Source organism: Labrus mixtus, chromosome 9 (genome assembly GCF_963584025.1).
Source record: "Labrus mixtus chromosome 9, fLabMix1.1, whole genome shotgun sequence".
NCBI lineage: Eukaryota > Metazoa > Chordata > Actinopteri > Labriformes > Labridae > Labrus > Labrus mixtus.
The window spans coordinates 18,431,261-18,446,535 of NC_083620.1; the positions used below are offsets into that span (position 1 = coordinate 18,431,261).

The 15,275-nt window shown below is 40.3% G+C and overlaps 1 protein-coding gene across 1 annotated transcript in view; it reads left to right on the top strand.

Moving 5' to 3' along the window:
• The window catches only part of dph1 (diphthamide biosynthesis 1), a 58,619-nt gene that overhangs the window by 21,874 nt on the left and 21,470 nt on the right, over positions 1-15,275 (top strand). Inside the window, exon 4 of the mRNA XM_061046647.1 lies at positions 12,337-12,458. Coding sequence (XP_060902630.1) covers positions 12,337-12,458 — 122 coding nt within the window. The remainder of the gene's footprint in view (positions 1-12,336; positions 12,459-15,275) is intronic.

Here is a 15,275-nt window from a genome sequence, read left to right on the forward strand (position 1 = left end):
TAATTTAACCCAGGAGATAAATCCCTCACCAAATGCAGAAGTTGTTTCTCCTACTGCGATTCTCTAAGGGCACGGTCACACTGGCCATCCGTACCGTGCCCAAGCACACTTCAACGCTGAAGTCCAGTTCGTTGACCAGTGTGACCGCTCCGTATCGTGCTCAGGCACGGTACACTTCCTTGGCTTTGGCACACTTCGGAGAGGTGTGCTTCGGCACGGTACACTTCATGCATGAGCACAAGCACGCGGGTAAACAACGCTGACAGCCTTCATTATGGAGAAATCCAAAGTTTCATGGCTGTATCTGACTAAAATGACACAATATAATCCACAAAGTAGCTGTCATGCTCTGTGTTGTTCTCCGATGTGCGGGCGTCCGCGCGGACTCGCAACTTATTTATTGCTGTGTCTGATTAAAATGGCTTAAAATAAGCTGTAAAGTCAGTAAAGTAGCTGTCATGCGCTCTGTGTTTTTCTCTGATGTGCGGACGCGGACTCGACTGTGCATCTCTTTTTCTCTCTCTCTCTCTCTCGTGCGCCTGTTTGTAAACTGAGCACGCTTCATAATAACATAAAGCGTGCATGTGTTGTATTACGACGTTATGTACAAGAGGTAATCGTGCTTAGGCATGGATAGTCCTGTGTAGTGTGACCGCGGGCCGCGCCGGCCAGCGGGGGAATGGCTCTGCGGGGGGGCAATCGTGCTTGGGTACAGCACGGTACGGATGGCCAGTGTGACCGCGCCCTAAATCATCCAGCTTCTGTCGGAGAGCTTCAACTTCACCCCAAGTTCCAGGCGGTTTGGCTTTCCATTCTTTGTCTGTGTCCTCTAAAAATCAAGCTGGCTCTCAGCACTGGTCAGGCGCCAGCAAGCTTGCTGATTATTCGCTCAGTGGAAGCTGTTGTTGCTCATATTTTGTCCAATTTTGTGTCATAGTTGTCAGACACTTATTTGATATGTGTGGACTCTATTGTGTCTGTCCATGATCCACAGAATGGCTTGAGCACGCCTGGCACCTGCCACTCAGAACTCACTCTCTTGCTACAAATGTTAACCAACTGCACAGTTAATAAATTGCAATTGCAATAAAAGGTAGTTACCATCACTAATACATTTATAAATAGACCTATGAAGATGCTTTATAATTCACATGCAACAAGCAACATTGATTTTCACCTAAACAAAGGGTTTTCAAGAGAGCTGGAAAAGTTGGTGTAGCCATTTCTCTACCAAGGAGTGGTTTTGGTGCAAAATAGCAATGGATCCAGCGTCCCAAATAACCCCTAATTTGACCCCAAACATGCTATTTAAGGCACATGTGAATTTTTTTAAAAAAAAAATCCAATTTTCAACAAATAGGGTTCCAGGTACCCGAAGTTTCAGCAGCTCTCACAGATTTTCCTATAGGAGTTGAATTTAAATCTTTTCATATGTGTAACTAGACACCTTTAGAAACACATTGGTGTAGAAATTGAAGTCCCTCACTATAGTATCAAGCTGTGGAATGGGAGAGTGTAAAGTGAATCAGCTACACTTGTGTCTTCACTACTTCACCATATAGACAAAGGCCGATGGACCACTAAGACACCCAATGTTCTATCTCTGCTAATCACATCTCCTCCAGGGGGGAGATCATGTCCAGGCACACTGCAAAGCCTGATAGGTGCTGACACTGTGTCATGTGATATCCAGACACATAGCACCTTGGAAATTGCCTGTGCTGTCAAAAACAATACAATTGGTTCAATCTCGAGATACAATAAGGAAAAAAAGGTCACTTTGGCAAAACTGGCCCAGCGAGAGGGAGTTTTTTTTGTGTTTGTTCCTTTACAGACTTTGACTTTCAAGTAAACTGTGACAATGGTAAGAGAGCAGTCTGATAGAGATAGGCCTCTCTCATTCCATCAGTTTAGAAACCACCAGTTTTATCTGTGGCTTAATACTCCTGATTTGGGAACACATTTTAGGTCTTCTCATCAGTGCTTACAAGAAATTGAGCAACGCTCAGCAATGAAGGTTACAGTCCTTATTTTCACCTCTGTTCTGTCTCTAACCCAACCTCTCCAACCAGCCATAATCGCTCTCATTTTGGATGGCACAGTCCCAGAAACATGACCATGTAATTGCACTTGAGGAGAGCTGTGCACGGCCTGGAAAGAATCTATTGGAAGTATATAACAAATGATGTCCTTTTCGTCAGCAGTTGAAGGACACAAACTAGGGATGCACAAAGCACTAGCTGGAAATATAAAAAACAAAATAAAAGTGTGAAAGCGTTTTTTTAACTCAAACAATTGAATATTTGCTTAATAAGAATAATATTCAGAACCCTAATTAAGCTTTTAACACTCTTATGTTGTGAATTCAGCCATGCTGATGTGTTATGAATCAAACATGGAACAGCTACTTGAATAAGAAAATACAAGGATTGTTGAAGATAAAGGAAAGAGATCAAGGAAAGGAGCAGCTGCTCGTATAAGAGTCATTTTTTTGTTAGAGGATAAATAAAGGACGACTCAATATGTGGGACTCACCGTTAATCATCTGGCTTTGAGATAAATCTTAATGAGAGGGTGTTCCCGAAAATTAAGTGAGATCTGTAATGATAGACAGCAGCACAGAGAAATTATGACAAGTAGCAGAAGAGGAGAAAGATGGAGTCAAAAAGCTTGAGAGAATGAAAAGAGAGGGAAGAGACTGTGAAATGAGTTGAGGGAGCCTCATGACAGTCGACGGGGGGGGGCCTTAGGGATGAATAAAAGTGGGATTAGAAAGATTTGACCTCATCAATCAATAAAAGAAAAGATTATTTTATTACCTTTTACTTGTATCATGAGGAAAACTGGTTTATATGCAGAACTGTACCATTTTTGATTAATATTGTTTTCTGCATATAAATGTATTTATTTTGGTTTGATCTTGGTAGTAAAGGGTTTAATTATACTTAATGCCCCTTTTGTATCAAATCAAAATGTGATTACAGCTGCTGCATTATTTGTTTAGCTTCCTTGTTGGCCATTCTGACCAAACCACACAAAGAAATATAACATCGTTCGAAAAGTCTTTACATTCCCATTAAATCAAATTATAGATTTTTTTTAAATGTAGTATGTCTAGTGGCCTTATGCAAGTATACAGGTCAAAAATGACAAATATAGATTTGCTTAAGATGTGTCATAAACTGGAATAATAAATGAATGGTGTAGTCTGTAAAGATTCTGTTCAAGATTGAAGAATCTGTAGGCAGGTGACCCGATTTTGGTAATCAAAGTGTTTAGTGTCTGTTTTGAGTAGTATTATCCACCAGAGTTATAGCCGGCTTCGGCTGCATACAGGAAAACAGTCTGTGCATAGAGCAAAGCAAAAGGGGTGGTACACAATCCACAGTAATGCAATTCTTGGAACCATTGTCACTGACAATTAAGCTCTAATTAATGTCTTTAAACAGGTATGCATGAAAGTTAAGCTCAAAATCCACTATGCTTCTAGACACCAATCCATTCTCTTTTCTCAAGTTTGCCTGTAAACAAAGGCAAAGAAAGAAAAATAAATTCCTTTATTGCTAACGGCTGGCTACACCAAAATCTCCAAATACGTTGGCTGATGCTCGCTGGGACTATGTCATTGTGAGACGATAGCTTATGGGTTCTGAGATCGCAAAGGTTGAACACTTATCCTGCACTCAGGGGCGTATGTCCTTCCCCGTGATTCACAGGACCTTTCTGCTAGGTTGACCTGTAATTTGGTTTGAATGATCCCATTAAGCCTATTAAGATTGGTGACTACTAACACAGATCAGTGACCTGATGAGTTTTCTAGTTTTCTTCTTTAAAGGTAACACATTCATTTACAGAAACTGTTTTTTCAATTGAACTCTTGGCCTACAGTAATTATTCTAGCCACTAGGGGAATTGAAAAGCGGTTGTAAAGACAGCACTGACATATTGTTACTTTTGAATAGATGAGGTTAACTTGCAATTTGCACATCCAGCAAATCCTGAGCACCATTAGCTTCTTTGGATTTTTTTTTCTGGTCATCTGGAATGTGAAATCTAATGTTCACTCTCCTTGAGAAAAATGTATACTTTTATTTTTGCTGCTTAATGGTAAAATAGGTTGTCTGAGCTTTTTGTGTGTGCTAAAAACAGGCTATGAGAGCAGTAAAAGTTGGTGACCAGCTTAGCAAAAAATGAGTTTAACAATTCCTCAGAGAGCTTAATAAAACATTTTAAAAGCTTTCTTAGCTTGAGGGGATCTGCAAGAGACATGTGAAATAAAAGAGGGTGTGTTTGTTACATTGCAGATAAGAATTTGGTCCATTGTTCACAACCAAAGTGTTTTTTCAACCCCTTGTTTTACTCAAGAATATTTCATATTGTTGGAGCTTTCAAATAGTCCCTCAAATTGTTATTCTTTCCAACCTTTCCATGACCTCCTATTGTGTGACTCATATACTTTCAGTCATTCAAAAGATGAATTCATTGTTTCCCCAGCAACCATAAGCTTTAGTGATGTGTTCTTGTAGAAACACAGTAGCATTTAACCCCCCCCCCCCCCCCCCCCCTTTGCTCCCTGGTCCTCTTTTCTGTCTTTATATACTGGCTGATCTGATAACCACTGTGTCAAACTAGATCAAGTATTTTAAATGATCTTTTTTGAGATTAGATCTGTGTAAGGTTGTAGGTCTAACCATGGAGTTTTCACTTCCTGCAGCAATTTCAGCACAAACAGCAGTCAGTTGTGTTAAGTGTTTCTACATCATCATTTAGACTGTTTAGTAGATCGGATTGCTCTGCTCTTTTTTTAAGCGTGCCCTGCCACACTGCACAGTTCAGGGCTCTATCTTGATAAAGCTGTAGGCTTTTCCATAATGACCCACGGCTCAGGCTTTTGAACAAATGCCATGACAAATAGATGAGACACACTCACAGAAATAGCATTAATGATCTTGTTTTTCAGGGAGTTAGCGGGATTATCTAATGGTATTACTGAAAACATCTGTCTACGCATCAGCCGGCGCTCGCCGCCTCGCATCTCTGTGTTTACACATTCCTGGCAGGTGTTCAATGGCTGCGGTAAGAATGTCATAATTTACAGGAGGGTTTTTTTTTTTTGTCCCCGGATTTTTTCTGGGAGAAACAGACAGCTCCGGATTCCTGTGTCAATTCCACAATGAAATATAGCCAAAATAGGCAAGGAAAGCCATCAAGTGGAAAGCATACAGAACGAAAGGAGAGGAGATCATTTAATCCTTCTGCCCAATTCCCCTTGCCAAATGTATTTTTGGAGGGGAGCATTTGTTGGGTTATTTTCTATGTTATATATTCAGAAAGCGGATTATAGATATCAGATTTGCTAATATTATCACTGCAGCAAGCAGGTCACCCGTCTTGTGTCTTCCCTCTCGTTGTCAGTATCTACTTTATCCCTATCCCTTTATATTTCCCTCAATCTTTGCCCTAGCTCTTCGTTATAGGTCTTGTAAAAACCACCCCTCTTGATCCTGTCACGTTGTTTTTCAACTCACATGTTCTCTTGTTGTTCTACTACTCAAGATTTGTACTCATACACCGGACTTTAATATGCAGCTTTTTTCTGATTTAGTGTTGTTTTCTACCCTGATTTACCTCAACTGAACCCATTTGATGAGGAAATAATAGCAGTTCATCTCTCTTGAGCTTCCGAGCCACTTTTGAGAGAAGCCTCTTTTCCTGGGCCAATGTGCTCTGCCCCATGCCAAAGCCTACTCACAGACGCACAATGTCTCAGCAGGGGAGCGGGTGTTTGAAGTGTAATGGAATAAAAGATGAGCCTTTAACAGACATAGGAAATAATTCACACATGCATTCTGTTTACAGGGTAAGGCAGGCCTTGCGTCGTTGTGTGTTTGAGTGCCAGTGCTCGCTGGTGTGGCTCGCTGTGGAATCCGGCCACAAATGCTCATTTGAGTTGTCTGCCCACAGTGTATCAGTGGCGACCGTGCGAGAGCAGAGCCGCTGCACCTTTACCTACCTTGCTGACCTGCTTGTCAATTTGTTTCCTGTGAGACCAGTCTGCTACCGCGGCTATTATTAGACTTCAGATGTAAAAATCTCCCTGGAAGCACAGTCATACAGACAGAAAACCTGCTGTGTGGAGTGTGCTGCAACCTTCCTCATAAGCTGCAGTGAGACACGGTAACAATACCGACTTTTTTTTCTTGGAAGAAGAAAAGTGCCTCTGCTCTCTCGTCTAATCTCTCCTGTATATATTCACCTCAGCCGGGTCATTCCGGGTAAATCACTGCAGACTATACTCATTTGAAACATTAATTTTCAATGCACAGATGCTCAGGCAATCATGAGATTCTCAAGAGCAGAAAAACTGCTGCTTTGCCCTCGTTAATCCCTCTACCCGTTTATATTCTCCTGCTGCACAATGATTCACTCAGTCACATCATTCAAATGTGTGCACACAAACATGCACAAAAGGCGGACAAATAAGTCTGCCTGTGTTTGTGCTGTGGCTTACAGCTGCTCTGGGGGTTTTTATATCTACATATTTATTCCATGTTTTCTCTATTTTTGTGAAGTCTTGGCCACACATTGTGGTGTTCTTCTTCTACCTTAAGTATTCACAGTACCCTGATAAAAGTCAAGGCTGTTTAAAACTAACATTTGATACATATTTGTAATGTAAAAGCTGCCTTCCAGTAACAGTTGTTCTTGCTTTTTAGCACCACATGTACCACTTTTGGGGTCTTGAAGGTTCGATTTGAATTCCTTAGCAGAAGGACTGCTATACCTGAATTACATTTCTGTACTCAAGGCCCAGCGTATGTAAAGTAGTTAGACCTTGAACCATCTAGGTCAGTCAAGCTTTTCATATTTTCATGCAACTGTCATGAAAAACTTTAACATCTGTGCTCTTTATAGCGCTAACTTTGTTGAAAATACATTTTTTATTGATGCATCTGTTTCATTTGGAGCTGCAAGCAATGGCAAAGATGATTGTTAGAAGTAGAGCCAACTGGATCAGAGAAGCTCAAGATCTTTTGGAAACTTCTGACACTTCTCATTATATCGTAAATAGGCACAGGAGCAGCTAAAGGGATAATCGTAACTGAGCCCACACAAGTTTGGCACATGAGATTCGTTTTTTTTTTTATTTTGGGTGAAGATCACATCGTAATTCCATGCTGTGGTTGAGAGGGGATGCAAAAAAGGCTCCCATCAGTGCTTCCTAATACATCAGGTAAGGTGTTCTAAGATTGTGATATGTAGAAACAGTAAATAAACAGGATCATGGAGAAACTAAAGTTAAACGCAGCAGTAAAGATGTGCTGATTAGGATGAATAGCAACGACTTTCAAATTGAAAACTCAGGCTCTCTCTTAGCTTTTCCCACAAAAACATTTCCATTAACTAATTGAGTTGCACACTACATTGAGGCCACTAATATGGTAATACAAATAGTCATCTCATTAGGCACAGACAGGTATTAACTGATCATTAGGAACAAATAACATGATGTGGTTTTTTGCATTTTGTTTAAATAGGAAAAGGTACATGCAACCTTTTTGATTTGAAAACAGTTTAATGCAATACGTTTGAAATAATTCATTAGAAAACTCTCTCAGTGTTTTTATAGTTGAGATTCTAACGTCAATAAAGCAAAATGAAAGCTAAGACCTTACCGTCAAATAAATAAGCATGTTTTTTTTATACACGTTTACGCCTGTTATCTTACAAATGAATGTAAGCCACTTGCGTCAGCAGATGTGTAACTTTGATAATTTTTCCCATTAAGTATTCTGATAACAGACTGGATGGGCATGTACAGGGACATGCTTAATGCCTTTGTGTCAAGGTAAACTTTCCTATATAGCGTCTTGTTAGCTATACAGAGAGGAAGCTCTCATGCCTTTGGCTTCTTTCTGCAGGATATTATTCTGTAGTTATGTACTGATTTGAGTTCAATTTACTGTTTATTATAGCCCAAATGAAAACACCACAGATCTAATAGAACATGCTAGTTGTGACTGACATGTAATGACACGCATGGTAGCACAGTGTATTGTAGAAATGCAATTGAGATGAGGCTGATGTAGTCGCATCATGCATTGATACTGAGGCTTTGAAACATCCAGGATAATTTTCCACTCCATCAGCATCAACACATTCACAATCCTACTTGGCAATTAAGAGGCACAAAACGATTTTTGTATGTATTTGAAGTATGAGAGCCACTGGAGGAAACCCACACACCCACTGGGAGGACATGCAAACTTAATATAGAGGGAGCTTTGCCTGGAGATTAAAGTCAAAACTCTCTTTTGTGAGAAGACAGCGCTAACTAACTACCAAACTCTTCCGCTGCCGAAGTCCTGTGTAGTAGGATGCTTGAATCTTCTTTTTTTTACCTTTACATAATTTCCTGACAGATGGTACAATAAAAAATGATGCAATGTTTATAATTGACACCAAAGGATGCAAAACTTTTAAACCTGGAGAGTTTGAGACTTTCTCACTTGTTTTTTCTCTTTCCTAGCAAAGGTACTGTTGAACAAACTGAATTACAAGTGAAACAAGAGAGCATGCAAATTGTATTAACTGTTACAGTTACTGCAGATGACTGAATAGTTCAGTTTTAACCAGTTTTTGGCTTGTTGATAATCACCACTCTTGCTGAGCAAATACATAAATGCATCACAAGTAGCATGAATTTGTCTTGTGGCGGCGCCGCTCCAGCATGTGGCGCTCTAGGCGACCGCCTATATTGCCTATGCCAAGAACCGGCCCTGACCCCATCAATAACACAAAGCTTGTTACAGGTACTATACATAGAACATATTTGCTGTGAACCAATTAAATTGCAAGAGTTTTGAGTGGAGTTTGTGGCTTTTATTTCTTGTTCCAACAATTTCATTTGGTTCCACTGAGTTCACATTTTGTAACCTTGGATCTTTTTTTTCGCAGCACATGGCTGCTTTGTCATAGCAGCTGACAACTAAAGCCACAGTTTGTTACTTTTTAGTTAAATGTTGACGGTTTAGCGGTAAATAAAACATGACTTACAATTATGTTTGTAAGTTAAACCATGAAAATTAAAATAAAAGATGACCTATTCAATGTTCAGCATGGTAACCACTTCCTTAAAGCAAAAATATGTGACTTTTCCACCTTAAACCGTATTCCTTCATATTGTTGCTTCAGTGTAAAAGTATCTTTTATAATGTTTCAAAGTCTAGCACATAAATAAAGATGGTATCATTGATTTGTGCAAATTCTAAGTTGCTATCCGTCAAAGTATATAGCTTCAAACTTTGAAAAAGCTTTTTCTATGGGGGCTCTGAAAGTTCTGAAACACAACTGTTTAAGTCAAGCACTCATATGTTGCTATTGAAGTGTTTGAAATACATGAAGTTGGTCCACTCCATCCCCAAAAGAGTGAAGATTGAACGAGTGTTCTGTTAACAGAAGTCCCCCCCAAACACACACACACACACACACACACAAATACATTTGTCCTTGATGTTCAGAAAGCCCAGTATATAGTAAGTCCTTCCTAAAACCGTATAAACTTTATTTTTAAATTTTTAAAACTGAGTGACAATTTCATACAGCTGCCGTCCTAACACCTAAACCTTAAATGAACATCAATGTTTAGAAATAGTACCTGTTGGTTAAATTCTGTCTAATAATTATCATCAACATTGAAATCTGTTAAAAAATAGAAAAACATTTGCACATGGGATGTGTCAAGGCAGGAGTTTTTGTCTTTGTTACCTGCAGCATCTACACGGGTACCAACATCTTTTATGCAGAAAAAATCCTGTCAAAGTCAGAAAAGTCTATTATCTCCAGAGTCAGGAGCAGGAGGATAAATCTGCTTCCAAAGGAACATTAATGGTGAGGAATGAGAATGATATTGATATAAAACAAATCAGCTACTTAACCTGCTGATACACAGTGATACAGTCAGCTGGCACTGAATCCAAAGTCATGAAAGTGTATGCACTCATGCTTGCATTGTGTGCGTGTACGGTATATATTTCGGTCTGCTCCTGCAACGCTGTGGTTTTTAAAACAAAGATTCCAATCAGTTGGCAATTTCTCACACATATTGAGCTGTATGCTAAAGAGCTAATTAACACGGGGTGTTATGGAGCTCACAAACTTCCCTGACATCTTAATTAGATCTTAATGACATTTCGGTTGGAATGGGTGAACTGAGTGAGCACCCTGAGATGAGGGAAACCAGTGCTGATATCCAGAAGGAAACAGGAAAGCGACCGATCCGAGAGTGAGCGCGCGAGCAGGAAACGAAGGAGATAGCGAGAGGAATAAATTCAAATGAGGAGGACATTTGTGCTGTTTACGTTCCCACCAGTCATATAGAATGTCCTGCGTGAGATTACGTGTGTTAGAAATAGGATTTGATTAACTGACACTTTTCATTCCCTTTTTCCTGCCTTCCCTCTCCTCTCCCCCAGAGGAACATGGGACTATAGGTTGCTCAGTAATTACTCTGCCCATATCCCAGTGGTATCACATCTCTTAAGGGGCCTCTTAATCGCATTCTTAGCATTTATTACCATGACATTTCAGTGTAGTCACTCTGGAAATAACTAGCTACGCACTTCACTGCCGATGAGGATAACACGATAATGGTATTTCTGGCAGATAGATGGCTGATTAGATACAATAATCTTCTGCAGCGCTATGTTTTGAATTGCAGATAGTTCTGCATGGTCCGCAGTGATTCCAGGGAATACTCTTTCTTCTCTTGTATAGGGGGGAGGGGGGCTGTGTATTTTTAGCTGAAAGGTTGATGCACCTTTATGCAACTACAAACAAAGTCATCAGACTGCGATGAAAGAACAATAGGCTGCAGCGAATGAGCAAACTAGTCCTCGAGTGCACAGACTTCAAACTCCCCGTGTGATTATACCATTTTTAGTTCACCGTAATTACCTGCCTGCTGTCGGCTGTGAACACACGTGTAAGCAGTACAGTGACACTCGACCCAGAAAATCAACACCTTGTCAGGAAGAGGAGGTAATTGATTAAAATCTCGGGAGGCGAATGTTTATTTACCAGATAAGTTGCTCTGTGTGTTTTCCTGGGCTCAGCTGGCCTGCGCTGCCCCTCACTGGAGAGCAGCCATTAGAGGAGAAGGGGACAGGGAAATAGGGAGAGACAACACATAAAACCAGGGGAAGATGATGAGGAGCCCAGAGAGTGTGCAACTCAGAGATTCCATCAGTGAAAATGAGGGAGGAAAGGCTAAACAGAAACTTTGTGTGAAGCCCCTTGCGAGGAGCAGAGCAAGAAATAAACAGAGTGGATGTGGGTTGAAAGATTGGACAGCAGGAGACACATTACTTAGAATGTGTTGGTAGCTGCTGATGCTGTTCTGTGTGCAGCCATGTCTGTTTATCACTTTTCTCTTCTCCCCAAGCCCACTGTCTCATCTCTATTCTCCCCCTTATGTGTAGCCTAAATCTGTCAGAATACAGCCACAAATACCTGGCAACAACCAACATTTGCAACCACCCCCTTGTCTCCCCATCTTTCCTCCCCTGCAATGCCTCGAGCTTCTGTTCATTTGCACTTCATCCCTGTTACTCCGAGACTTTATTCATTTCACTTAGCCTTTATGGGTTTATTTAGCATTTTATTCGCCTATAAAGGGCAATAAAAGAAAGCGCTTGTTTTCGCGTGTGTTGGCAATTCATCCTAACACATCTAGGTCCACAGATGCTTGCTTAATTTGGTGGTTTTCCTTTCAAGAAGGTCACGGCTTGTTTCCTATTAAAGACAAAGTGGAGCGTTTTACCAACGTCGTCTGTGCTTAATTCTTTTAACCTATTTGTGGCATAAAGCATCCAGTCTGAATGCTTTATCCTTGTGCTGAAGAAACTAACTGTTGCTGAGGTGGTTTCTGTTGTTTCCAGGCAGATGTTCTGTAAATCCAGACCAAAGACAGACTAGCCTCTTTTCTGCGGCTGGGCTGACTCTTACACCCATTAACCCTCGCCTGACAGGGCTTTAACTACCAGACCGCTTGTGCCACACTCAGGCCTTTGGCTGCCGGTCATGACGAGCCAAAGAATAGCAATGTGTCACCCTGATAAGCTGTGAGTCAGTCATTGACTGACACCGCTGTCAGATACTATATAGTGTACTCTATCTGTAGCAAGTGGACGGGCATTGATCTCATTCAGCTCTCTCATAATCACACTGTGCCTGGCATGCTTTGTGTATTGATCGTGTGGTAACGAACGTCAGGACGCGCATATGGTCTGTGACAGCACTGATTAGTGTCTGTTTGTGTGTGTCTGTATATTGCAGGTTCACAGAGGCAGATACCATTGTGATGGGGGACGTGACATACGGGGCCTGCTGCGTGGACGACTTCACCGCCAGAGCTCTGGGAGCTGACTTCATGGTGCACTATGGACACAGCTGTCTCAGTAAGTCTGTTTTTTGTTTGTTTTTTAACTCCATGTGTGCATGTTATTCCCATTGACTGTATTATCATAATACATTGCCACCATGACATAACCCACTGGATAGACGAATGGCTTTTTGAAGTCTTCAGTTATGTACCACAGGGAGCCACATGAAGAGAGTGAGGATTTGTTTCAAATGCTAAGCTATTAAAAGTATTCAGTATGCACCTGTGACTATTTTTCTTGGTTGGGGAAACTGTACTTTTGTTTCCCACTGACAGCGATTCTATTCGTAGAGGAAGCTGACCAGAGTTCTTTATCTATAAGCTAAGGAAAATGATGAAATAAAGAGGACTCTCCGTTTGTTCACCCACTTCTCTGTAGGCAGAGTGAACAGCGGATAAAAAGTCATGAACCAATAACTTCAAAGAGAATATGTTCTCATCACTATTGAGCAGCGTCTCCTCTATTGGAAAAGAAAAGAACAATCCTTACACCAATAAACAAAACCCCATATATAAATCACATTTTGGCAAAGACTGTACGAGTTCAAAAGCAGAGATACCTGAAGACATATAAATAATAGCCAATTTCACATACGAGAGACCAGACTCTCAAAGGCCTGTTTGGACCAAAAAATAAATGCAAGGCATACGACGGTATTTGTCTGATATTTGCATTTCAAAAATCCCCAAAAGACTCAGACAACACAAAAACAACCAAGAGGTTAGGTTGAGTAACTGAAGTAGCTGAGTTGCACCTAACAGACAGCTATGAGTCAGCCTGTCACTCAAAGCAAAGACACCTTTTATTATCCATTATTCTTAGCCTTGATAGAATTTTCTCAGACAACTTGTATGATATTACAGGAAAATGTACTATAGAGCCCAATACTGGTTGTTCACCAGGCTTTTGTGACTGTATGATTGTGTTTTAAAGTTAGGCATTTTAATATTGAGCTTAACTGTGATTGACTTACATTTGGAGCACGTCTCAAGTGGCCAGTTTTTGGCTCGTCTGCTTGTGCTTTATTTCTCAGCTCTGGGATTTAGCACAATGTTTGTCCATTTCTCTGAATCCCAAGGAGAAATGTGAATTCTCTAAGACCTTAAAAGAGTGATGCATGAAGAAGTCAGAGAACAAACAGACTAACCGATGGAGCTATTGATCAACGGAAAACGTAACTAGTTAGCGCATCCTGCTAACTCTAGTATGGAAGCACATATAAGACCTTTGGAGCCCGGACATTCCATTTAGCCAGCAGATCAATGAGGAACATACATTAGAGCCGTCCTTTAGAAAGCTTCATGCAGTTCTCGAGGACCTTCAGCCTCACCCCCGCTGTCTGTCTCTTACTGAACATGGGAGGAAATGCTAAATCAATAGTTTTGATATATCCCTGCCAGAACAAGCTCCCCTCTCCCAAATACCAGCAATGACCTACAGAATTTTAATACACCGGAAAGCTTTTTCAATGTGCTTTTTATTGTGTGTTTGTTTGTCTTTCGACATGAACACTCATTCTCTGGTATCTGTGTGGGAGTTATGTGTGCATGCACATATATTTACAAAAGCGATATGAACAACATGTCCACAATTTACACACAGAACCCTAAAGGCCTAAAGATAAAATACCCTAAGCTCAATTATTGGTTGGTTGTGAAGTTTCTCTGAAGAGATTTTCAAACAAATTGGATTGAACTACAGATACCCGAATAATCTGTGTGTAAGAGTGCCAGTATGTATGTGTTTCTGACTTCATCACACAATCATAAGGACATTATGTGCACTGTTTCCAAAGATGTCAGGTACCTGTGGGAGATTAAAGACACTGATTTCTGACTGACTCACAAAGAGAGCTGTGTGTCCTGTGCTCCTTTATTCTCCTTTCATTTCCTTTGAGGGATCTGCTTTTGAATATCAGTGCTATCTCCACTTTCATCCTCAAAAAGCCCCTCCATCCAGTACAGGACAATATGGGCAAAACCATAAGCCCATTTCATAATATGTTTTAGAGGTGTCGTAGTATGTGATGATATGAGAGGTGAGAATTTAATTTGACCTTGATCCAATAACTCATTCTTGGCATGTATCCAAACATTATATTCTCTCTGTTTTCCTGTGAGAAGTAATTTCCAGTTGTTTTCTTGAGATCTCAAACTTATTATTTTCTGGAATCCCTAGAGTTGCATAAAAACAGAACAAACAGAGACATAGGCTGACCTTACCTCATTAGTGAGGTCCATGCCTGTCACAGCCTGGCCTGTCACAGTGACCAGCCTGGTAACAGGAAAATTATCCTGTTTCCAGGAGAAAAGCAGCTTTGAGCTAATGATTTAAATCAATTAATTACAAAAAACAGATTTTGTATTAGATTACAGGAAAAAGAAGTCAATATTTTAAGAAAAGAACTGAAATTAACTCTTTTCACTGTAAAACCACCAATATTGTTCTTTGGATAAAAAGGTGAATACGATTGATCATGAGTGGGAAATGTAGTAGAATTGGGAGTCTCTTAGATTTAAAAAAATAAAAAATACTGCACACTGATTTTTGTTTTTTCTTAAGGAACAGATCAGAGGAAGGTTGCTTCCACCTAATAAATAAAAAATGAAGACACATTTTTTGGGGTGTTTTTCTTGAAACATTTGATTGAACATGATTTGACACCTGAGTCATTAAACCATCAGACTATGTCCATGTTTAAATGTACTGTGTATCTATAGACCCAAATCAAACCTGTTCAGGTAGAATGCAGTCTTCATTCACCAACCTTCGCTCATTGTTTCATGACATCACTTCACAATGATTCCAATACCAATACTAACTCTAAACCTG